Here is a 26,341-nt window from a genome sequence, read left to right on the forward strand (position 1 = left end):
TTTAGTCTTAACTGTGTAGTTTTTGGTCTTAATTATTGATTATGAAAACACTGTATTGATCCAAGTGTTTCTCTCTATTACATTATAACGAAACAGCTGGTCGATGCAGTGATACATCTCCTGGAAAACCATATTTTCCATCAGGACATCAGGGTGGAGAATATCTTGGTTGAGACGGGCTCGGATGTTCCACGGGTTCGTCTCATCGACTTTGGTCTGAGCTTTGTCTTTAACAGAGGATCATCTTACAACGTCTTCTACGGTACAATGTCTGACTTTCACCCTCAATCTGGGACTTCCAATCAAAGCCTCTTCTCCTCATACTCACCGTCTTCTTATTTCGTCTATATCTTTCAGGCACCATCGATCCCCCTGAGTGGTACTACTCCCACACATACACCGCCGGCCCAACAACGGTGTGGCAAGTGGGAGTGGTTCTGTATGAAATGGTTCACAAGTATGTGAACTTTGAGACCACCAGATTCCTCATGAACAGACTGAAGATCAGCAGTGACCTGTCAGACAGTAAGAAAGATTCCGAACCCGTTGGCAAATCTTTGCTGTGGTTCTGTTTGGTCAGTTTCTTCTCCTTCTTTCTCTTAAGATTGCAAAGATTTTTTGGAGTTGTGTTTGAAAGTTTTATCAAAGGACCGTCCGACCCTGGAGCAGCTGAAGATTCACCCTTGGCTCAGATAACACAAAAACAAACAAACAGACTAAAACACACACTAACACCAACACATAAACACACACTAACACACAACTACACAAACACACACTAACTGTCATGGCCCACTACCTGGTCCCTGCCCCTGCACCTGTCTGACCTCCCGTGACCTCCCGCCACCGGTCCCCAGTCCGGCCTCCTACCCGCCCTCCTGCCTGTGTTCCAGAGAAGTCCCACTGCCACCGATTCCCAACCCGGCCTCCTTCCCGGCCTCCAGAGGAGTCCCAGTCCTTCCTCCTGCCCAGTCTCATTCCCGGCCTCCAGAGGGGTCCCGCCGCTGCTGGTCCCCAGTCCGGCATCCTGCCCGGGTTCCATAGGGGTCCCACAGCCGCTGCTTCCCAACACACCTCCAGAGGGGTGCCAGTCCAGCCTCCTGCCCGGCCTCCAAAGGTGTCCTGCCACCGCCTGTCCCCAGTCCGGCCTCCAGAGGGGTCCCAGTCTAGCCTCCTGCACGGTCTCCTTCTCCTCCTCCAGAGGGGTCCCGCCGCCGTTGGTTCCCAGTTCAGCCTCCAGATGGGCCCCTCCTCTGTCGCCGGTTCCCATTCCAGCCTCCTGACCAGCCTTCCGAAGGGTCCCACAGCCGCCAGTCCCCAGTCCAGCCTCCTGCCTGGCCTCCAGATGAGTCCCGCTGCCACCAGTTCCCAGACCGGCCTCCACAGGGGCTTGCTGCCGCCGGTTCCCAGTCCACCTATAAAGGACCTGGACCCCTCCTCTCCTGCACCGTCTGACCCGGCCGCTTGCCATTGGACTTAAAACAACTTGAAACTAAACTGGTTTATGAACAATAAAGAATCAAATACATTTGTGTAACAGGGTCGATTATACATTAATATATGTGTGTGTATATGGAATATAGTATATTGTACTTTAGTTATTGTGATAATTACACAAAATCTGTGTCTGTGGATTTGTTTTTGTTTCAGTTAATGCCTGACTAGTTGAGCCTCCTTGTCAGTAAGCGGAACTTTGGTTCGGTTTGTATTACTACAGCCACATTCTATGTAACACTGCCCTCTATAAGTGGCGTTTTCACGCCGATTTTCTCAACAAACTGTCTTCATAGCTGCTGTTATGCTGACATCTGCTGGACAAGCACAACTACACTGTACACAAAGAGAAGCAGTTGGTTCCAGAAACAGGATTTTAAATGAGTTACTGAGTCAACCTGCTGCACATTCATTACAAAGACGTAGTTGTTACTGGATTTGTTTCACTGCCGAAACTGATAGAAAAGCATTTAGGTTCATGTTAAGGTGCTGAGTACTGCTTTATTCCCAACTAAATTACAAAGAGATTGATGTATAGCACATGCAGATTTACAATTAAATCAACTCTATAGGGTGAATCAAAAGCCAAATTCTTACCGAGAGTCTCAAAATTTCCAAACAAAATTGTCACCGGACATCTTCGGAAGAACTCTCTGGTATGACATAATTTCTAATTGCAACCACTGAAACTGATACTCATTCAAAAGAACACAACATTGAGCTCTTATTCTAAGGTTAATAGTAAGCAAGTAACCAATAATTTGCAAGCAGCAACAGGATTAATGTGTGTATTTGAATTATTTTGTCACCAAAATATGGTCATTTTCACCTACTTTTCCGCAAACAACAAGCAAAAGGTCACTAAAGGGCTAGTGATACACAATTTTTGGTGCTATATTCTAAAACTACACTATTTTTTCTATTAAAAAAACACAAGACATTGCATGTAAGGTACCCATTTATTCCACAGTATTTTTTTCACACTGATGTCACAAAAACGTAACTCAAACTTTCAACCTTGTCTTAATTTAATATTTTATTGTACAACCTTTTAAACCAGTCACTACAGTCAGGTGATTTCTGTAACTCTCAGTGAGACTTCTGCACGTGTCGACTCCTGGTGAGCAAACTGCTCCAGCTGTCTCAGGTGTGAAGGCTGTCCTTCTCCAGACTGCATGTTTCAGCTCCTTCCACAGATGTTCAGTAGAATTCAGATCAGGGCTCATTGGAGGCCACTTCAGAACTGTTCAGTGTGTAACTGTGTGTCACTGTTCATCTCTTCATCTAGCTGCGTCGCGATGTTAGCCTTGCCTAGCATCATTAGCTTAACGGTGTTATGTGCCCTCCTACTCTCGTGTTTCTTTATTTTCTCGGATAAATGTTTCATATCTCTTCCTTCTGAAACAGTCCATGCCATGTCTGTCCCAGCCATTTTATAGAGCAAACACGGGAAGCAATATAAAGCATTTGCATGACTAGATCCAGCTAGCCAAGCCTTCCTCTTGTCACTGTGACTGTGACAGTGTCACAGTTATCCACCGCACTCACGCATGCTCACTTGGCTTGGGGCGAAATCGATTTTGCCCCTCTGGGCATCAGATTCGATGACGCTGATTGGATTGCTATGTCGAATCTCTTGTCGGTAATTGACTGCTCTGCCGCACTAGAGGGGCGATTTCTCCTGCGCCCCAGCAGCTCAGCAGAGATGAACAGGAAACTATTTTCCCCGAAAATTCTATTTAATATTTTGTACATGACATGTAATTGCGAATTTAAACACGTATTGTGCTAAAAAATAACTGATTATTGTTTATTTAAAAAAAACATTTATTTTAAAAATGAAAAATCAAAAACACCGGGGGGGCGGCGCCCGAGCACCCTCTATTGGCCAGCCGCCACTGGTTTCAGAGTTTCCTCAATGTTAATCCGCCAAAAAAAGAGAAAACATAACGATTGTTCAAGAGTCCCAAAACCCGAGTCCAAGTCAAGTCTGAAGTCTCTCTGTGTGAGACTTAAGTGCGACTCGAGTATGAGTCGCAAACTCGAGTCCCCATCCCTGGCTTACATGTGTAGGCTATAGGCTACTCTCTCTCTCTCTCTCTCTCTCTCTCTCTCTCACTCTCACTCTCACTCTCACTCTGACACACACACACACATACACACACACTCTCTCCTTACGTGATACTTCTTACCGGGCTAACAGTAGCTAATCTGACCTCCTCGACCTGTCCCTGCTGGGTCATGTCTCTCTCCCCCTCCTCCTCTGAATCCCCCTGAACAGCTACTGCTTCCTTCTCTGGCCTGGTAGCACCCGCTGCTGCAGGTGAGTTTGTGGAGACAATGGCAAACATATGATTTATTTTGGCGCATTTTGCTGCGTCCACTTGGAGGATTTTAAACCTTTCTTCCATTAACTTTTCAGCGCCCCCCTTGCGTTTTAGCCGTTTCTCCATCTTTACTCCTCTCCAGCTCCGGTCAACTCAAACGGCCAAATTTGATAACCTTGGTCAAGAGGGCAGGGAGGGGTGGGCCGAGGAGGGCTAAGAGATTGGATTAGCCCAGAGCCCTAGAGATAGTAAGAGTTGCGACACTCCCATAGGGTGCCATTGTACGCTTTCTTCCAGTCTACTTCCGGGTTGTGGAGGCTTGTTTAGTTCCAAGCACCGCTTCGACAGTGACAGCCACCGTTCATTTGCACTGCAGGTCGTTGAGAATATGTGGAGGTAATTTGATGAAATGCCTACTTCTTTTGAATTGTCAACTGCCTATATTTTATCAGAGGCTCTTTATGATGCATATGCTGAGCTTTATTTGTATTTGCGCAGCGTAATTTTATATATATTTTTTATTTTGGTAGACGACCGAATTTCTGCTACTTTTTTTTAGCTCGACTCTGCTGTTAGCTGTGAAGTTATCTCCAGGGATATATTGACGGATTAATTGTTGATGAGTCGCTACCTCTTTTTATTTTTAACATCTTTATATTATATCAGAAGCCCTTTGTGGTGCATACATTTATCTGTATTTTTGAATATTGGCAGATGACCGACTTTCAGGCATTGCCATGTGCTTGTTAGCTCTTCTTTGAAAGCTACCTAGCTACATCGCTACCTCTTTATAATTGTCAAGACTACGTCCTTTATATCAGACCCTTTATAATGCATAAACTTATACTTGTAAGTATTTAACAAATATATTTATTAATATCTATCGTATCTATCTCAGTATCCCGAGAGCCCTCACTGAAGACACGAAGACCCTCATTGTTTCTCCCATTGTCAATAAAACATACTATTTCATTCATCAAAGCATAATGAGTTGTTATTCTTGAATATATATATTTTGTGTATGTCTTAAAATGGTTATAGTGAGTCAACGCCTGCCTCATCAGAAGTGGCTGGACACTATCTGCTGAATGGACTGTTGTTACTCTGCTTTTCAATAACTTCCAGACTACGGGTAAGTGAATCAGAGAAATATAGGCATTGTCTGGAAATACAATAATCCAGCTGGGCAAAAATTAACAACTTCAATCATCTTACATTTCTGTGTAAAAGTCGATTTTCCATGCTAACACGAATGTGAAACATTCCCTCCAAAACCCCAAAAGTGTCTTTAATATGTCACCTTACGGCTCAAAATGTAAAACTGACATTTACATACATACTCCAATGAATTAATAATCAAAAAAGTACTTGGAGGTGTGATTTTCTTCCTTTTTTACCGTGAAATCGCCGCTCTCAGTCCCATAGAAGGAAATGACAGCGCTGCCTGTTTGGAACTATTCAGGCTTACATGAACCACGTGACCGCCCCGCTGCGAGAGCATGAGTGTCGCAACTCTTACTATCTTTAGGGCTCTGGATTAGCCCAATGTCCTTCAAGAAAATCAACCAATGGGCCATTGTGTTAGATAAAAATGATTTATAATACACTTTCTTGGTTAAATTATGACATCCCCGGGCCAGCCCCAAAAAGGGCGTCGGCCTAAAAATGTGCGTTGGCCCACCGGACATTGCCCAGTACGCCAGATGGCCAGTCCATGCCTGCATCTACTCCTTCAGAACTGTGTTTCAAGAACACTGCACAGAGACATAGACAGAGAGTCGGCTTGCTGCCTTGTTTGTTGCGTAAACCGCACACCTCGGAGCAGTAGGTCAATGCACTTTTTGCAGAAGATAATATTGCAAATGAAGTTGAATTTGATTACATCTCCTTCCTGCGGAACTGGCAGAACCTACACAATTTGACTGCTACTGTCACGGCCCCCTCCCTGGTCCCTGCATCAGCCCCTACCTGACCTCCCTTTATTCTCCCTGTCCCTCCTTTTTCTGTTTCTGCCCTTTTCCACCTCTTCATTCTCTCCCTCCCTATACCACCTACCTCACTCTTTCTCCTGTTTTGTCTGTCTGTCTTGCTCCTCTGTGTCGCTCTCTGCAGCAGCTGCAGTCTCCAGTCTCATCATCTCATCAGCAGAACTCTGAGCAGCAGCACACCTGACATCTCCTCCTCCTCCATAAAAGCCGGCACCTCACTCCACTCCCTTCCAGATTGTAGATTCGGCTTCCAACAGTTAGTTTGATTCCTCCACTGTTGCTCCTGTTGCTTCTCGTGCACTTTGATTAATGGCTTTTCTTTGTTGCAGTCACCCGCTGGCTGTGCTGCCCAGTGCTGCATCCCTGCCCCGCATTTAGACCCCCAGCTTTGCCCTGGATTCCCCCCCTCAGCCTCACTCTGTAGACCAGCTCCCCCAGACGTGCTCTGGACCATAGATATATATGTCAGGGTAGAATTGAAGTTTCTACCAGTAGAAATTGCGATTGGAGTCTCTACCAGTAGAGATGGAACTTTAAATCTAACCCCTGCCCTGACCCCTGACCCTAACCTTAACTGACCCTGACCTTTTAATCTAACCCCTGCCCTGACCCCTGACCCTAACCTTAAAAGTCTAACCTTAGCCCTGACAAATCTCTACTGGTAGGATTGGAGTTTCTACTGGTAGAGATTGCGATCGCAATCTCTACCAGTAGAAACTCCAATTCTACCAAATCGCAGTCTCTACCATGATATATACAAACACTAGATGGCTCGTGAGCGCTGTCAGCCTATGGGGAGCAATGTTGCCACATGGTGGCCATCTTGGGACAGGGCTGCTCGATCACTCGTAACATTAAAGTCAATGGAGCATGGATTTTTAAATCACTGTAGATTGCTCAATTTTCAACAGATTTTACAACAGCTTGGTTTGTTATAAACGTCAGAGATGTACTTGTTTTACTGCTTACATAAGAATAATTAAAACCATTGAATTCATATAAATTTTTTATTAAGTAGATAGGTAATAAAGAAATAGCTATACACACACAGATATACTGTCAATCTTTAATATTTACAATATTCAAATAGACAAAATAAATAAATGATGAATAAATAAGAAAAAGTAATGCTAAAATGAAAAAAACAAATAATGGCATTTGAACAAAAAAATAAATAATGAATCAAGAAAAATAAGAACAAGGTTCCCACTCTTTTCAATAAATCATTTTCCAGGATTTTTGCAGTGTCCCATAACCAACTGAAGTTACAACAATGGAGTGGGCACTTTTTAAGTTAATCTAGCCTTCTTAAAAAAAAAAAACAAGATTAAAGGTTGATGACCAATATCTCTAACTAGCTGCACAGTATCATGTTAAGCTTTTGATAAATCTCAGGCATGAAAATTGTCTGCTAGCTGTCTTTTTAGTCAAAGGTTATTTAGTGTTTTACTATTCTTAATTTGTGGTTTATACTTATATTGTAATCTTCAGAATTTTATCCTGCTGGTGTGAGGATGGCAGCGAGGACCTTCCACTTCTCTAAACTTCAGGCTGTCACTGCCAAAAAATAAAAAATGAACACAGATATCATCTTTTTTTCAGCATAAATGATGTAAATGTGATTTTAATATTTAGCATTGCATTTCTTTATTACTTTCAGCTTTCTACTGCACAGATAAAAACAAAGCTCAACCAAAATCAATGCACAACAAACAGAGATGTTGTCTTTTCTTTTCATGAACCTGGTGCCTACATTACCCACAATGCATTTTGGCTTCAGGCTAACTAATCCAGGCATAGATGTATACAAACAATAAGTCTAAAGTCTCAATCAAAGTATCTTAACAAGCAAATAAATACAACCACAAAGAACGTAATTTCGCGTAAAGATTAGGTTCTCAAAAAACGGTGGTCTCAGGAAAACCTAATAATTGAAAATCAGATTGTGTTCTCAGCCTTGAGTAGCCAGGCAGAAAAGACACACAACTATGCCCCATTTTTCAAAACAAAAAGCTGCGATTTCAACATTTAGCCTGAATCATAGCCACATTAATAAGGTTTGTAATAAACTAAACCGTTTGTAAATCAATCAAGAATTGAGTGAGTTATGAGTGTTAAAGTAAGGAAATCATCCACCTTACCATTGACTACAGTACAGCACGCCAGAGCAGTCCCCTGTCCTAAGATGGCCGCCAAGTGACGACACTGCCGTCTCCACCTTGAGACATCTAGTGTTTGTATATATCTGTGCTCTGGACTGCCACAGCCGATCTCTGCCACTCTCCAGCTCCAGTGACAAACGCCTCTAATCCACTGGTCTCCAGGAGACCAAGAGGTGTAGAAAACATATATGTAGACCTTTTTAGAGCAGAAACAATGCACTGGGCTGCAGGCTTTATCGTCTTGAATCATCATCAAATTTTTTTGAAGCTTCATTATTTACCTGATGCCTGTAAAGTATCTTTGAGTGCCCAGAAAAGCGCTGTACAAATGAAATGTATTAACACATCTGCAGATGTATCAAGATGTTGGCGCGAGCTAGTGCGGCCGAGCAGGGCTGCCACCATCTTTGTCATATCATTCTAAAATTACAGACACTATTTTAAATAACTGTAGTTTACTATTAAACATGTTTCAGCTCAATGAAAGATGTGTGAACAGAAGGCCCTCGCTGATTTGAGATGCAATGACCATTTGTGGCCCCCTCAGTGCTAACGGTACAGACCAACCAAGCACAAAAGACAAATGGAAAATTTCACTGATTCATTTTTTTAAAAGAATTTGTTCAAAACTTCGCTTCTGAAGGAGCAACTGAAATGTGAACAAATAGAAATTAAACTAAGAGACAATTATCAATTTGTAAAGCAATATAGAAAAGGAAACAACTTTTTGATTCGATTTTTTTATTGGTATGAACTGAACAAAGAGCTGTAAAGTGTTAAACAGACTCTCAGGATTCAAAATTACATCTTCATGTTACCTTTTTTTGGCAGAAAACTAAATATATTCAATTTAAAATAATAGAAAATGAAGGGCAACAGTTGAATTGTGAGAAACTTGGATCAGAGAGCAAATTTTGCTTTAAATATAACAATCAGTGACTGAAATTGCTGCAGAAATTGTCGTGAGACCAAAAAGAAGTCTGTAACCTCAACACGGTGATCTACATTGACGCAACTGAGTGACTTGTCTTTTTGGATTTCACTTGTTAACAGTTTCAACGTGATTTCAGTCTATCTTGAAATAGTTGTGGGTCTGTGGTTATTGTGTGCGTGAGAGTGCGTGTTTTCATTGTTGTGGCTTTCAGGCAGGATTAGAAGAAGTCATACATGAGGGTGTGTGATGCCGCTGAGGCATATAATTGTGACACCTCTAATTAAAGGATTGAAAGCTAAGCCCTAATTATTGAAAATGTTCCATTGATATGTTGAATGTTAAGCTGAGTGAGCTATGATGCGGGTTCTTAATTACAATAGTTTGTGTAATTGCTGTGGCTCATCTTTTTGTGTTTTACTCTCATCCTGCTTTAATTCACGTGTACCTTTTTGTTGCTGAGCAGTTTTTAGGTCAGCGGAAAACAAATTTATAATCCTTACTGTCATCACTTTCCCACTGCCGTAGTCTTTGTACTCAACCAAAGTCACTGCCGTTGTCGGTTTAAGTCTGTTTATTAGAAGTGCTTTACTTTTTCTATATTGTGTACATTTGGTTAAGGAGGATCAACAGGAACAACTACTTCAGCTCTCATAAAGCTTTAGTGTTCACATTCGGCAGCCTGACTAACCAGGTTCTGCTACTTCTACTGATATGATGCTGACATTTCATTGCAAAAATATGTTCACTATGCAATGCAATAACTGAACATATCTGTGTAATGAGAGGTTTAAGCATAATTAATAACCGGAGTAATGGGTGGAGGTACACGGCTGTATGAAGGGTGCAGCTAAGATTACATATGACTCAAAACCAAAACCATTTTTGGTAACATTTCAGACAATCAAGTGTAACTGCTGTAAAGGTCAAGATACGCAATTTAGCCAGCGTGTATTACTTTGCTGTTATACACTTGGACAGAAAATCAACTGAGAAGAAGCCACGTGAATTTGGAAGCAAATTGCCTCCTTCAGGTTCAAAAGTGTTGTGATCCAGAAATTCTGCTGCAATGCAGTTTTTATTTTTAAGATATAGATAAGATAAAGATACTTTATGAATTCCCAGAGGGGAAATTCAGGTGTCCAGAAGCCCAGCATGTTCAACCATTGTGTGTTTGCTGATTGCTTTATGAAAGACTAACAAATACGGTTTCAGTTGAGCTGAAAAGTCTTTTTAAGCTCCCAATGAGACATTTTAACCTAATTTTATTGAGGAAACTTATAGAACAACAGAAATATTAATTGTCTCATTCCTGCGTTAACTCTTTAAAGCACAGTGCCACAGCCCTTAGATCAACACAACAATCAGCACAACCATTAGCACGTGTTGGAGGGTGTTGGCAATAAATTACAGGATGAACACATAAGTTCCAATTAAAGAAGCCGACAGCTTGACGCTCTGAACATTCTCCTACCTGTTATGGAAATTCTGAGAGAGACGAACGAGGAGGCAGATTCAGAGACACTCTGGAGACTCAGATGGCTTAGGTTGAGAAGAAGATTTACTGATATCAGGAGAATTGATGCAACAAGCAACACAGTGATGTGAGCTTTGGCAGCATCAATTCTGAGGATTTTCTTCAACCTTGGGTATATACTGAGTTGTGAGGAATGCCATATTTAGATTACAGCCCAACATGGAGACAACTTGTCTACTCTGTAATATTAACTAGACAATATCTAATTATAACCAAGTCTTAGTGCAGCATGTGTCGTCACAGCATCTGCCTTTCTCAGGATCAAATCAAGTACAGAGAAAGCCTAACATGTTTGCAGCCTTAGTTTGGGATAAGCAGAACAGGAACATGGGTCAATCTATAGAATGATTTGAGGTGACTCAAAAGGTCTACAAATAACAACTACAAGGAAGTACCTCAATGAGAGGGCTTTTTTCTTCACACTACCTACAAACCACATTCCAGCAAAAATCTACTGGGCCACTTGTGAAAGTTGTACGGTTTACTTAAAATTTTGAGCAACAAAAATACAGCGTAGAAAAACATTTCTTCTTTTTCCAAAATCCAGAAAATATTCCAAGACAATCAAAAATAAGAAAACAGAGGTCAAAAACTCTGTGGCTCCCTTCTCCATGCCTGACAACTGACAACTCCTCAACTGTTAAACATTAACTTAAACACATTTAGGCTCCTACAAACATGACTATCATTATTATGGCACTCGGATGCCAATGTTTAGTACATTGTTACCTGCATGGGAATGATTAAGTGAAATGTTGGACACTGATTAAGGTTCTCAGTTAGCAGACCCATTATTTATTGTCACATTTTTATTGGTTCAGACAGCTGTTAATACTAAGACTTGATTATTTAAAGGAGAAATAATTATGCTTTAGCAACAGCCACAACATTAAAACCATCTGCCTGACCAGCCCGATCTCACGAGGATTCGTGAAACTGTTACGTAAATTTTTGTTTCGGTTTCGTGCGCACCAACACGATTTCGTCATGTTTTTCGTGCTGCTCACCACGAAATGCGCACCAATGTATTTTAAACGGCGGACTTTTCGTGCCACCCAGAACGTATTTCAAACGAATGTGTGTATTATATTTTTAATGTAAAACCATGGCGAATCCAACGCTATATTTTGCATGACATCGTCCCTAACCATAACCCTAACCATAACCCTAACCATAACCTAACCATAACCTAACCATAACCCGGTGGTACACTTACCAATTTGCATAGGAATTTAAAGAATGTCCGGCGGCCGGCGGCCGCAAACGCGATCACACAAGCAGTATACGCCGATGGACAGCTTAGATCGTCATGAATCCGCTGGTATAAACCACTTTCAGCTGTGATTACCACAGCGGGTTTCGTTGTGAGCAACACGAAAAACATTTCGTGGTGAGCGGCACGAAAAACATGACGAAATCGTGTTGGTGCGCACGAAAAAGAAACAAAAAATTTACGTAACAGTTTCACGAATCCCCGTGAGACCGTGTTGGCCTGACATTGTTTAGGTCCCTGTCTTGCAAAACAGCTGTAAACCGTCAAACCTCTGAAGGCATCCTGTTAGCAACTTATTCTCTAAATCCTGGAAACTGTGAGGTGTTTCTTCAGTGGATTGGGCTTGTTTCTCCAGTATGTTCTACTGATCAAGTCAAGTCAATTTTATGAATGAAGCACATTTAAAACGACAAGAGTTGAATCAAAGAGCTATACACTTATAAATAACAACTCATCAGACATAAACACAATGACTAAGAAGACAAATCTGAATGAAAATACATGAAAAGATAAAGTCAGGCTGTCAAGCTCTATTTGTAATTGAATGCCAAAGAGAAGAGGTAAGTCTTCGATAGTGACTTAAAAGTTTCTAAAGTCTCAGCAGTTCTTACATGACGAGGCTTCATCACCAATGGTTTTGAGATCTTGAAACATCTAAGAGCTTCTGGTTGTTTCACCTCAGTGCTCTAACTGGGGTATGAAAATATAAAAGCTAAATAAGGAGGTACCAACCTCCTTAAAGCCTTATCTGCTGATTAAAATCAGCCCTGAAATGAAAAGGAAGCCAGTGCAGGGAGGCAAGTACTGGTGTTACATGATCATGTTTTCTTTTTCCTGTTAAAAGACAAGCAGCTGCATTTTGTACCAACTACAGATGAGGAAGATTGTCAGTTGAGTTTTACAATTGTTGACAAGAACTTAAAGGAAGACATGTCCAAGTCAAAGAAAAAGAAAATTTCTACTAAATATTGTCAACTGAATTCAGAGGACTCCCTTCTGAGGAGTCATATGTGTCTTGGTGGGCTCCGGCACTCGTCTCTTTCTTGCAGTCACCCAGTTTTGTGGGTTTTTTAAAGTTATTTCTTTCAGCCATTTTTGACCGGTAAGTCGAGAGTCAGAAAGGAAAGTAGGGACAAGAGCAGAGGGAAGACCTGCAGCAAAGGGCCTGAGCTGGAATCAAACCAAGGGTGCTGCATTGGGGATTATAACCCTTGTTTCTGGGTTGCCCATTCAACCAGTTGAGCCCAGTCACTCAGTTTCTGAGGACACATGAAATATTTCTACCTTTCCTCCAGGATTTCCCTGTACTTTTCTGCATTCATTTTACCCTCTACCTTTACAAGGCTGCTGAGAAGCATCACCACATCATAGTAAATGGTTGTAGTTATATAGCACTTTTATCCAAAGCGCTTTACATGATATGTCACATTCACCCATTCACACACTGATGGCAGAAGCTGCCATGCAAGGCGCTAACCACAACCCACCAGGAGCAATTAGGGGTTCAGTGTCTTGCTCAGGGACACCTCGACATGAGCACGACGGGCCGAGGATCGAACCGGCAACCTTCCAGTTACAAGATGGCCACTCTACCCACTGAGCCATGCCGCCCCCATCATGATGCTGCCACTACCATGCTTCACAGTGGGGATGGTGTGTTTGTGAGGAGTGCATTGTCTGGTATCCTCCAAATAGTGTCTAGTCTGATAGACAAAAAGCTACAAGCCTTGGGTAAACTCTAGTCTTAGATTTCATAGAAGCTTTTTTCAACAATGACTTTCTCTTTGTCACTTTCTCATAAAGGTTTGTCTGGTGAAGAACAGGCAACAGTTATTGTACAATCTCACCCATCTCAGATGCTGAGGCTTAGAAATCTTTAAGACGAGTCATACGTGTCTTGGTGGGCTCCGGCACTCGTCTCTTTCTTGCTCGGTCACTTAGACTTTGTGGACATCCTACTCTCGGCAGAGTAGGATGTCCACAAAGTGTGCCTTATTCCTTCCATTTCCGAATGAAGGTTTTAACTGCACTCCCAAGTTATATTCAGTGACTGCATCAGGTTGTCCTCCAGGATTTTCCTCTACTTTGCTGCATTAATTTTAACTCTCTACCTTTTCAAGTCTGCTGAGAAGCCTCACCACATTTTTATGCTGCCAACACCATGCTTCACAGTGAGGATGGTGTAGTTGTGATGATGTGAATTGTTTTCTGTCCGCCAAACATAACATCTAGTCTGAAGAACAAAAAGCTCCATGAACATTCTTCCAGTGAACTATATTCTAGATTTAATATGAGCTTTTGTTAACAGCTGAAATATAATGATGTCTGGATGATGAAAAGCAATAAAAGCAAAAAAGCTTCAAAGGGGATTAATAATTTATGCAGGCACTGTACTGTTTATGTGGCCAATGATGTGTTTTGTATGATAAACACACCCCCATCACCAGAATCTTCATTATACAGAACCATCCAGACAACCAGCTCTTTACCTCTTTCTCTTTATTTTAGCTTAAATGAGCATCCATCCATTCACAGACAGTTCAATAAATCATTCAACTAACTACTCATTACACTTATTTTATACACTTAATAATTCTCTTCCTAATATGATCACCTGAGGTTTAGTTGCAGAAAATTAGCATCACATTACAGAAAAAAGTTTATGTCTGCAAAAGATACAGACACTATATAAAGATGCTTGATAAAGACAATGACAGCAATGTAGAAATTATTATTGTGTGATATATCATGAAAACTGAAATTATTGACGATATAAGAATTTCATCCCTGACTTGCGAATTCCCTGATTCTCAGTGTTGAAGTAATAATCTGCCCAACATGAGACCAGATGTCCCTTACTTTTATCATCTTTTAAAGAACTTCATTTGTGACAGAAGACAGAAGACATACACAGTCTTATTCCTCCTCAGACAGTCTACACTGTTTCTAACCTTCATTCATTCCTCTCCACATTAAAATGCAACAGCAAACTTAAACTAACATAATATTCACAGTATAATAAACCTTCAGATCCTTCATAAACAGCATCAACAATGTTAAATTACTGACCATGTGCTGCTTAGTGTTTTCATTTGCACACAATATTCCCTGGTATTTTTAAAATATAGATTTATCTTTATCACATCGTTTGATTTCTGCAAAGCACTTTGTGGCAAACTGGTTAATATTAAAATAGCTCTTTGTGAATAAAGGGAGTATAAATATTGCACAAAATAAGGACCAGTTTGGTTCAATCTCAAACATAGTTGGTACTTCAAAGTGCTAAAAAGGTGTGCAGTTGTACAGAAAGTCCATGATTAGACCAAAGTCGCTCCATTATAGCTTCTTGTGTACAACACATCGTCATCGTCACTGTCTTCATTTTCATCGTGCTGCTGAACGCTGTAGCTTGAGCTGGGGACTTGGTCACTCTGTGAGGAGATTAAATGAACATCAGTAAATGCCAGCACAGCTTTAACACTTCAGTCAGGTAACTCATCTGTTATGGAGGAGACTGAAGCTGAAATGAAGTATTTAAGAAGCAGTTGAATGATAATTTCTGTTATTAACACACAGCTTCTCACACAGGATTTCTTTAAAGGTGCAACAACAACTGTAAACTTGAAAAGAAGGTTAGGAAGGAACAATGTGGAATGATGGTTAGACAGGTAGACTTCAAGACACACCTAACATTTGAAAGTCTTCAGTGTTTAGTTACAAAAAAAGTCTCGGTCATCTATAGCAGTTCCTTACTCTTCACAACATCAGTGTTTCTGGGATTGAGTCAGCTAAGTTTCAGGTTTTTGTAGTTCAACAACGCTTTCAAAAATGTTATTTTGTTATATCAACTGAAAAACACAACACATGTCAGGCATTCTCTGAGGTTTATTGGACTTAACCTTGCATAGCAGGTAAAACTATGTTTCGTTGTTGAACCAGATTGGCCTGTTAACTGTTCTGTCAGCTCCTTGTTTCTAGAAAGAATCTTGATGTAGCTTGAGGGCTTCAATAATTGTTCCCTTGATCTGTGCATTTAGTCGAGTTTTAGGTCTCTTTAAAGGCTAATTCATCCTTCTGTGTTCATGCGTCATCATACTCGCAGACACATGAACACATAAATCTGTATACACCAGAAACAAAGTGAATGTTTATGAGGAAAAGCAATGCGAGGAGATTTGCTATTATGCACGCCTCGATAAATCATCAATAAACAAGCTGTAAGTGAAGTCGTCACCGCTGGACTTTGGAGGTGCTACTCTTTCTACATGCTTTCCATTGATGCCACACAAGAAACGGTGGGAAGCTCTAAATTCTCCAGATTTCTTGTGCTATGTGCGAAACTATTTACAGACTATTCCTGCTGCAGTTCAATCTGTAACTAAATGTTGTATAAAAACACACATTCACTGGAGCTTTGAGTCGTTTCCAGCAGCAGCTTAAAGGCATTATGGAGGATGTTTTTGTTGTTTAATTTGTCTGATTCACATAAAATGAATTTACTGACCTTTAGTGGACTTGTATGTATGGTTTCTAAAAGAATAAAATAATAATAATAATAATATAGAGATTCACTGTCTGTCTGTTTTTTTAAGGATATGACACTGTGGACATAGCAGGACCTGAAAAACATCAGCCAATCAATGCGCTCGGACCGAGGCGTTTGCTTTGCTCCCTTTCCTGTCAATCAAAAATCTTCCGGCTCAGGCCTAGTTACGTAGATTACGTACGCCTTGGACTTATGTGTTTTCTGTATGTGTTGCTTTGGTATAGCTTCGTAGTTAGCTGGCCACTTGTTTTGGTCATCTTTTTTTACATAATGGCAGATAAAGATCCAGGGGGACCCAGCCGTAAAAGAAAGGCATTTTTTTGAGGTCAGAGAAAATAAAAGACAACTGGATCGCGAGAATGCAAAAACAAAAGTGATTATTGGCGAGTCATTTGGGCGATGGCGTCAGCCCAAGCAACAAATGGACCTAAAGACAGATGCCTTGATTGCTAAATTCCTTCTGGACAGGTAAAATGTATTACTGTACTATACTGTGGCTGTAGGCAACTTCACGAGTCCTACGCAAGTTTCTGGAGGGGGGCGTTTCTTTGTAAATGTTAAGAGGGGGGAGGTTAGAGGGGGGTGAGGGAGAGGTTGTACAGTATGTGCGCATGCGCATGCTACGTTCAAAGTCGTAGGAAATTAAATCTCCTCTAATGCCTTTATGTAGTAGCAGTAGTTTTAGGAAGAACTCTCTGTGTATATATGTGTGTGTCTGTTCTATGTCTTTCTCAACAACCCTTCATCAGATCTACTTCACATTTGATGGTATATTCCTGGAGACTTAAAGAAGTGCAGTGCCGAATGTGAAGTAGTTTGAATGAGCCGTTCTCATATTATAGCAAAAAGTTGTTTTCTGTTCCACTTTCACAGCAGCAAATTCGCAAATTAATTTTACTGCCTGGAGAGAAGTTGCTTGAATGCTGCTTAGGTAACAGCTGAACCACTTTTTATTCTATTGTCGCAAAGGTTCAATCAAAGCAAGCAACTAATCAAAATAGAATTTTTGTTTGAGTATTTGGCAAAGGCTGTTTCGGATAAGATTAGCTCCGCTCCTTAGGCTTATTTTGATAATTTTTTGTTTATTATAGCAACACAAAAGCAGGGCAAACTGCCTGACGCAACTTTATATGTTTGCATATTCAAGTGACACCAATGTACGTCATGTCAAATACGTGAATTGCAGTTTCCGACCAATGTTATATTATCATAGCAGTCAAATGCAACAGCCAAAATCCCAAAAATTGAATTGCTTGCATGACAAATGACTTTAGCGACCAATGCACTCTGCAAACAGTAATCAGCCTGATCGGACAAGGCATGTTTTGAACAGCAGTAGTTCAGTAGTAAAAGTAGTGGCACAAATCATAGTGAAGATTAGTGTTGGAAAGCAGTAGAAAAGGTGAATACCTTTTGTCCTGGCAGGTATAAATGCTGTTCCGGTTTCTTTTCCCTGGGCTCAGTGTCCATAAAAGCTACATAATGAACCAGAGTGCAGATTCTGGGGTGAACACAAAACGAGGGTGTTAGATTTTTTTTTTTGAAAGAATAACATTGTCAGTGGATAAGAAACTATTCGATCTCAGGGATCACCTGTGGTACAGCATGGCAAGAAACTGGAGCAAGACAGACACGGCAAATCCCAGAATGAACATGAAACCAGTGGGATCCATTCTGATGTATGACCCAGTGAATTCGAGGTTGTGGTCATACATTGGGATCACAATGATGAAAGAAGTGTCGAAGACCTGCAAGGTGAAGGCCGCCACCAGCCACAGACCATTCAAGATGAAGAAGACGAAGGCTATCTGTGTGTTGTGAGAAAGATAATATTCATTCATCAAGAATCATTGATTGCACTGGTTTCCTGTTAGAGATCAACTACAGTTGAGCTTCCCACACTTACTCTGTTTCTCAGGTGTCGCAGATCCTTGGCAATCTGTTTCTGTCTCTCTTTGTCATCAGCCAGAGGTTTCAGGTATTTCTCCTGCAGCCCATTCCAGAATTCCACTTCCTCCTGCAAGGAGATGCAAAAATCTTTTCAGTCCACTTAAAACTCACACATGCACTTTTAATGTATCCCAAAATTCCCCAGTAGGCTCAGAGTCAGCATGATAAAGTACTGAATTTTAGGGGCATTAGTAGTTTTTGTGCATGTTAGCACAGAGTGAGTAACAACACAGTCATTCCACTGCAAATGCATGAATATAATACTATTTAGTGATCACCATTAAGAGGTGATTTAAATGAGGATCAATAAGACACACACACCTGGTCGAGTGATTCCTCCTGCAGTCGCATGTCATCAGACACATTCTGGAGCTGTGTGACCCAACCTGGAGCAAAGACCAAGGCACGGAAATATTAGATAGCATCACATTTGCATCTATGTTGACTATTTCTGAAACAAAAACAGTGATGATAAAACTAATCTGGACTTACTTTGAACTGGATTGTTGAAAACCGGTGCCACTTGTCTGAGAGACAAACAGAAACGTTATTAGTGTTATCTCTTGCTTTGTATGACTGATAATGAATCTGACTTCATTTTCCATTGTTCAAACTCACCTCTGTTCTGCTTCTTGGATACTTATGTCCTCCACAATGGTGTTTTGTGGTTGAGGCTCAAGCTGCTCTGGGATCATATTTTGCTGGTTGCTAATGACTTGTCCATCCTGAGATCTCCGGCTGGACTTTTTGCAACATGGGTCACATGAGAAGAGCCGGTGAAAGGTGCTTTTGGCTGCAGGGGTAAAAATCTGCATCAATTCAGGCAGCACAAACATAGTGTGTGTTTTCTGTTGCACTGTGAGTGGCCTACCAATAAGTAAAGCTATCTACCTTTCTGTGCTTTTGTTTGCGGGATGTTAGCCTCAGCTGGAGCAGCGCCAGCAGCAGGTTTCGTCTCCCTGGTCCCCCAAGAGATATTGTTCATGTTGACCATGGAGTAGATGGTGAGCAGAAGGTAGGCGCTGGGGACGCAGACGATGTAGAGCAAGCCATAGAAGATAAGGTGAAATTCCTGAGGATGCATTATTGCAGTGACCACAAAAATGACGGCCATAGAGATGACGAAAAGGCTGCTGGGTGTCAGGATGGTTTGGTTGCTCACCATTCTTCCTGATGGAAGATAAAGACATGAACAGGTTTTAGAATTAATGCAGCTTTCAGCATTTGGTTTTAAAAATCCATGTAGAGTAGTTCCACATGTGTATAAACTGAACATAACTCACCAACAATGGACACTGACACCACCAACATCAGGAATGCATACATGACACTCATGATTGCTGCTATAGTGATTTGAGTGTCTGCTTTGAGATGGAAGCAAAGACCCAGATAGATGGCAGGAGGAATCACAGCAATGATCAGAGCACCACCAGCATCAATGTCAAAGATGAAGGACAAACTACCTGGAAGACACATCAGACAAGGAATTTCACTAATGTTCTTTTCATTGAAAAAAGGGCTGTTGCACAAAATAACCCCAAATTCAGTGGACACAAAAATTGAACAAAAGTTCACGTGTGCAGATTATGCTCTGAATTACAAAAATAACACAAACCTGCAGCCATAAGGCAGATGGTGGCAGGAGCCAGAATGACTGAAATGATGGCAAATAGCTGATAAAACATATAAAGTTTGGATATAGACAAGTTCCTCTTGGAAAGAATGGTCGTGGAGCCCAGTAGATCCACAATATTGGCTAACGTGGATGGTCCCCATCGCCGGCGCTGAAGGGGGCACATAAACATTGGTGTGACTGCTATGATCTTTAGACTTGTACCCAAACCATTCTGACTACTGGAACCATGCATTGTCCTTGTGGTACTGTGCTGTTATTGGAACAGTTCTGATTAGGTCCAGAACTCACCTGGTTGTAGAGTTCTTTGAAGCTCTCTGGTGCGTTGGTGTAGGCATCAGATGCTGAGTTGTACTCCACCCTCCATCCCTGCTTCAAGAACAAATTGCACAACCAGCGGTCCTCACCTGCAGGGGACGGAACATTTATTCATATGTGAGAGGAGCAAGAAGGATGAAAGAAACAGTACATGTTATCACAGAGACTGAGTGAGAGGTATGAAGTTCTATTTTTAAGTAGGTTTAAGAAGTGTAAAATAACAACTGTCTGTACACTTTGCAAGTGGATAGGACAGAAAAATTTATTTTAACCCAAACGTTAGGTGCAATAAAATTCAAGATGTGAAAATATAAGATAGAGAAACCATTACGAATAAGTCTATCAATCAGTGAAAATATGTTGCTTTTACGTTTGTTACCTTGATCATACTGGATGTAGTGGCTCGCCTCCATGGACTTGGTTGAATATCTCTTCATCACGTTGTCGTCCATTAGCGCTGCTGCTCTGTACAGACTGAAGCATCCGGGGCTGCAGAGCACACATCCATACACATGCTCTGCTGTCTTCTGCAGCCAGTGACTAACAGCATATTCAAATTTCTGGAACCAGACTGCAGGACCTGCAGGGGAAATACAGAGGAACAGTGAACTTGAGTGCTATTCTCTACATTATCTCTATGTCACTTTCTCAATGGCTGTTTTGTTCATGCAAACCTGATCCAGTGGGGTGAATCCTGCCACACACTGCACCGACTTGAGGATACATCTTCATACGGTCGATGAGCAGCATCACAGCACCAGGCTGGAAGTCTGTGTCCCCATCTAAAGCCAGGAGGTAGGTGTTGTGCTTCTCTCTCTGGAGAAGCAGGCACAGTTAGCTTTGTTTTCCATTTATTCTGTAGTAGGCCTCCAGATGAAAAATCTGAAAATGTCTCTGTTATCTCACCTCGACCTTCTCTTTCAACTCCTTCTCATCATCTCCTGTCCTCCAGCGTGAGTAATGTTTGGTCATGAGTTTATACCCCAGGAGATAATAAAGGTACATGATCTGCATATGAAATAACAAACAAGAAGATATTTTCCACAGTTCAAGTGTCGAAATGTTTCACCAAGACCTAAACATGAAACGTCTTTTAAATGATGCATGAAAATATAATTTTTTAATACCTGAGACCATCTCTTCTTGTGACGGATGAGTTCTTTATCCTTGAAGTGAACCACAATGTTGTTCCCATGAGGCATGGTGACGACCAGACGACCTCCATACGGTGTTCTTATGATGGTCTGGTCAGGGATTTGCTGCTGCTTCCTGAACAACTTTTCATCAATGTTCTGGAAGATGCTGATGACAGAGAATGAGAGAGCACTGTCAGGTCCGAACTGGATTCAAATGATCTAAAATGCTTGTGAACCTTAGACTATCTGTAAACATGGTTCTCACCCATAAACCTCTGTGACTGCTTTCACAAGGTTTTCTGCATATTTGTTAAGGTGAAGCTCTCGACTCCCTTCAACATGTCTGAAGGCATCATCAAAGTAAACGTGAGCTTCAAAGGTGAAATCTTTGAACTTCGTTTCATTCTTTGGTCTGTACTTGTCCAATCTGCAAAGATCATACAAACAATAAGAGGAATACATGAGAGGAAACAGACTAAAATCCACTGTGAGAATGTGAAGTTAAAGGTTGTTAAAAGGACATTTCTCTGAATTTCCTGGTCCAGGGATGGTTCTCTTCACAAACTGTTCTTCTTCTTGTCTTTTGCACTTCTGGTAGCATTTATTCAGCACAATTACAGGGTTCAAATGGTGTTGGCTGCTCATATTTCAAATTGTTACAAAACAAGAAGCTGATTATTTCTCTCTTTAGCAACCACAGACCTCAACATGATGAGAAGAAATTTATAAGATCGTTGGACCTCAGTGAGACTGAGATAGAAGAATGGTGAGGAGATATATGAAAGAATGTTTGTACAAAAAAAGTGTCAGTGCTTTTCACCTGAAAACTGAGATCAGAATGTTCATTATCTCATCGTAGGTCTCGTGCCACATGGTCGCACACAGATACACCATTGTCGTTTCAAGCTCCTTAAACCTTGACATGAAAAGATTTTGCCAATGTGAGAAACATTTTGGTTTGGAGGAGAAAGAGCCACCTCACCTTGAAGAACCACAGGAACAAAATGGTAGACTTACTTCTTCCTGTCTTTGGTACGGATGTCAAATCGGGTGTTGAGGAGCAGAGACTGTTCGATAAAAGTTCCTTCATACAGCCTCCTGATGAACAGGTCCTGTGTCCTCTGGATGCGATACACGTTGAAGTACCAGAGATGGAGGGTGGCCAGCACAAGACCAAGCCACCAGGACACTGCTAATCCTGAGGGAAGGTTAAGAAAGACATTTTGAACATGGCAAAGTATTTATATTTCAACCATATGCTGAGGTTTAAAAGTATATCCAGACAAGCAAGCACTAAGTAATTAAATCAATAAATGTAAGATATCTCAACATCTTGCTCTACCTGGTCACAAACTACTTTAAAACCATGTAACTGTTTATCTTCTCTCTTTAGTGAGCATCATGTGAACAATTTGTGCTGAACTGCGATTTCATTACCTGTAGCTCCAGTTTCTTACCTGTCAGCATGCCGATGTCAAAGATCGTGGACATATCCAGGAAGCACAGAGTGTGTGTAACATCCAAAACCAGATCTGGAAACACGCTGCCGTTCACACTTTGGTTTCTTGCATCCACAACTAAACTACAGTAGCTTGTAAAGTTGGTGCTTGCAGTACCATTAAGGCTTATTCTGTAGTCCTGATAGTTAACAATTACGGGGATGACGAATAGGGCCATCACAGCCAGAGAGGCCAGATACAAAGGCAGGATGAAGCACCGTCTCAGGGCGTGCATCTTGCAGGCTACCAGTGAAAACCAGTGGCAAAGAGCTGAAGAGATCAGCTGGACTCCAATGATGATGGCTATGATCCTGGTCTCACGTCTCGGGATGGAGGTCACAATGTCCCAGTCCATGTTGGCCAGAGGGATGTAGGCTCCGAGCACACAGGCAGTCACCACAATCCTGATCAGGCTGGAGAGGATGTGCAGCATGTTCCGGCACCTTGTTATGTCTTTGCACAAGTTCTTGAGGGAGGTGGAGTTTGTGTTCTTACAGATGACTCTGAAGTAGTTCTCCCACCAGTTCAAAGACACCAAGAAGGCCCCACCAACAGCCAGACCCACCCAAATGGCCATCTGGGTATCAGTCGGATCCTTGATGATGTACAGAACGAGGAACAGAACAAAACCAAGCAGAATGAGGATGAAGGCAGTGATGGAAGGCAGCAGGAAGCGGTTCCTTTCCTTGGAAGTGCACTGAGCAACCACCTGAAGGAGCGCAGAGAAGATGGCTACACTGTTCAGTATGGTCACATTGGTCACAATGTCCAAGTGAGGCATCGCTACGATGATGAGAATGGCTGCACCCACTGACACCAGAAACTCAAAGAACAGAACCTGAAGAAGAAGCAAAAGAAGATAAAATTAAGTCACAAGGTGATGAAAACAGTCAAAATACCTCTTAGACACTCAATCAAAGACAAGGTATAGTTAGGAAATGTTGACTTATGTCTCACCAGGGCAGTGGTTGTTTTTCTGGGCAGCTTTGATGTTTTGTGACATGACTTCCAGACACTTTTGAGAAACAGGAGGACACTGGGGGTGATTAGAGCACAGCCGATACACAACAGAGCGACGGGTTTCTGATCATCTGGGAGGATTTTTGTACCTTCATTTGATAACGTGATGAGGAGAAGCAAAGAAGCCTGGAGAAGAGATAAACATGGATCACTGTCAAAAATGATATTATATTTAAATCTAATCTCATCTCATTTCATCTCATCAGGAACTCTGTAAATCTAACAAGTTAAGTGTTCCATTTTCATCCTGTGAGAAAATGCTTTACATGATTCATAAATTCAAGAGTCACTGCTCCAGTAAGCCGCTGCAGCTGCATTCATTTTTACTATATTATATATTTATCTTATATGTGTTTTAAATGTATTAAAAAGAGCAAACCTTGCTACACAATGCCAGTCCAAACACAAAGACAGCTACTGCAATCAAAGAGATGATCTTTAGTAGTTTGATCAGCTTCCATGGCGTCCTTTCATCTGCAACAACCGGAACTTCTCGACAGGTGTCCCACGGCCTCCTGAGTAAAAACACAAAACATCACAGTCAGAGGTGAGAAGATGAGTGCCTTAGGTAGAAGGTAAATAGCTGAAGTTACTGGATGCTTGTCAGATAATGAACCTTAATTGATGGATAACTGATGACATTATTGACAATACGGATTAATAATTGGAATAAATCAGAGGTCTCAGTCATGTCACTCCAGACCTACAAGTCGCTCAGCAAAGGTGCAGAGAATATGTACTTAAAGCCCTTTATTTCTGGTGCGGTAAGTGAAATGTTATGGAAGGACCATAAAATTTGACAGACAGGAGTGAGGAATTGGTTGACTCCAGTGTCATCATTTTTCAGGGGCACCGTTGCTACATGCTGGGCTTGACACTGCTCAAGACGATTGTGATTGGGTTAAAGAAACAAATCAGAGCTTTTTTCCATTCTAACAGAATGATGGTGAGGTGTAGCAGACTATCCTGCAACAGCACCCAGTCATACTGCATAGCTGGCTGTCTTCACTGCAGTGGTGCTTGATGACAGATGACAAATTTTGGCTTCCACTTAAAACTACAATGAGATGAGTTCCACATTACAATGCTAAAACTAAAGTGCATTTCTGAGTTGTCACTGCATCGTTCATCAACAGGCTGTTGGACTTTCTTATACCATGACAGCTGTTGTTATGGCTATCAGCTCCATACTGGCAAAGGTCAAGCAACACAAGGGGTCTCAACGAATGTTTGTATCTTCTTCCACCCTGAAATAAGGTAGTTAAGTGGGCAACATGCTTTCTTTCTTTGCTGAGTGAAGATTTTTATGGAGTTGAAGATAAAACCTGTTGTTTGGTGCAGAACAGAACTGTAGTTACAGTATGGCAAACTGAACCTAGCAGTTACATTGCGATACTTATATTAAAAAAAAATTTGTTGATGCTGGCATGTTTTATCAGACAGATACAGACTGCAAAATAACGACAAAAAAGTCATTCATCTGCACTGTTGGCAAGTTACATCATTAAAAACTTGCGGTGAAGAGGAAGAAACAGTCCAAAATGGTTCCTCGTTTCACAAAGCAAAACAAAAGCAGGACTGGTAGTGTTTTTTTGTAAAATGGTTGTTTCTTTTTTAACTTACTCTTTATTCACATTTCTTGAAATTCATACAGTATACATTGTGAAGTTTCTGCTTTTTTCTTTCTTTTTTTCAGTTGCCAGGCAGGACAGCAACATCAAATTAAGAAACTAGGCACGACACAACGGTACAGAGGAGTGGAAAGAGAAAAAGAAGGAACAGAACAAAACAAAAAATGAACAAATACACACATTCCACTCCAGAATGTCCACTCTTGGCTATAATTAGTAAACTAACATTGTCTTCATTCAATGACTGTATATGGTATGTAAGCATGGAAATAGATCGAGGGGTATCCTTAAGAGGTAAGTGGCATTGAATCACTAGAAACAAGGAAGGAATCTGTTGTTCAGTGAACAGAGATTTTGGGAGTTTTAGTGCATTGGTAATCTATTCCATTTGGTATATTTCCCACACCTTTTGGATCCAGATGTTTATGTAGGTGGATCAGGTTTCATCCATCTAATAAAATAGTCATTTGAAGTGAGGATTGAGCTGCATACAAAAAATGCTAAAACATGCAGACAGCAGCCCCCCTTCAGCCTGGTTTTGCTGGATGTCTCGCAAATAAAGTCTATTAATATAACAATGAAATACATCAGATGCTATTCAAAAAATGTCAAATCTATCACTGAAATTAATTACACTGAAGGGTTTTAGCCACAATATTTAGATTCATTAGGTTATCTAACTTATATTACCTTCATGTCTAGCTAACATGAATTATGTTAATCTCACTAATTATTAACACAGTGGGGCCTTGCCTTAATATGTATTACCGTCAGTTGAAGTAGTGTTTTTGATTTTTTTTGTAGGGCTTGATCCCAAAACTATAAATGACTCTATAAAACCCTGAAGGGTCTTGGCTTCAGTGTTTGGTCCGTTTAGGTTACTTTCATAATTCTGT

At 41.1% G+C, this 26,341-nt stretch overlaps 1 protein-coding gene across 1 annotated transcript; it reads right to left on the reverse strand.

Moving 5' to 3' along the window:
- Window positions 1-778: 778 nt before the first annotated feature.
- On the reverse strand, window positions 779-26,141 carry LOC110963764 (chitin synthase chs-2-like). The gene is made up of 12 exons (XM_051955546.1): window positions 26,136-26,141; window positions 23,752-23,940; window positions 22,995-23,632; window positions 21,287-21,461; window positions 21,066-21,167; window positions 20,834-20,969; window positions 20,539-20,739; window positions 20,133-20,248; window positions 19,824-19,992; window positions 19,488-19,671; window positions 19,120-19,374; window positions 779-1,415 (listed from the first exon to the last, which is right to left on the reverse strand). Exons 1-12 carry the CDS (start codon window positions 26,139-26,141, stop codon window positions 779-781), a joined length of 2,808 nt encoding a protein of 935 aa, XP_051811506.1.
- Between the last annotated feature and the right edge of the window lie 200 nt (window positions 26,142-26,341).

Source organism: Acanthochromis polyacanthus, chromosome 11 (assembly GCF_021347895.1).
Source record: "Acanthochromis polyacanthus isolate Apoly-LR-REF ecotype Palm Island chromosome 11, KAUST_Apoly_ChrSc, whole genome shotgun sequence".
In the NCBI taxonomy this organism is placed as follows: domain Eukaryota; kingdom Metazoa; phylum Chordata; class Actinopteri; family Pomacentridae; genus Acanthochromis; species Acanthochromis polyacanthus.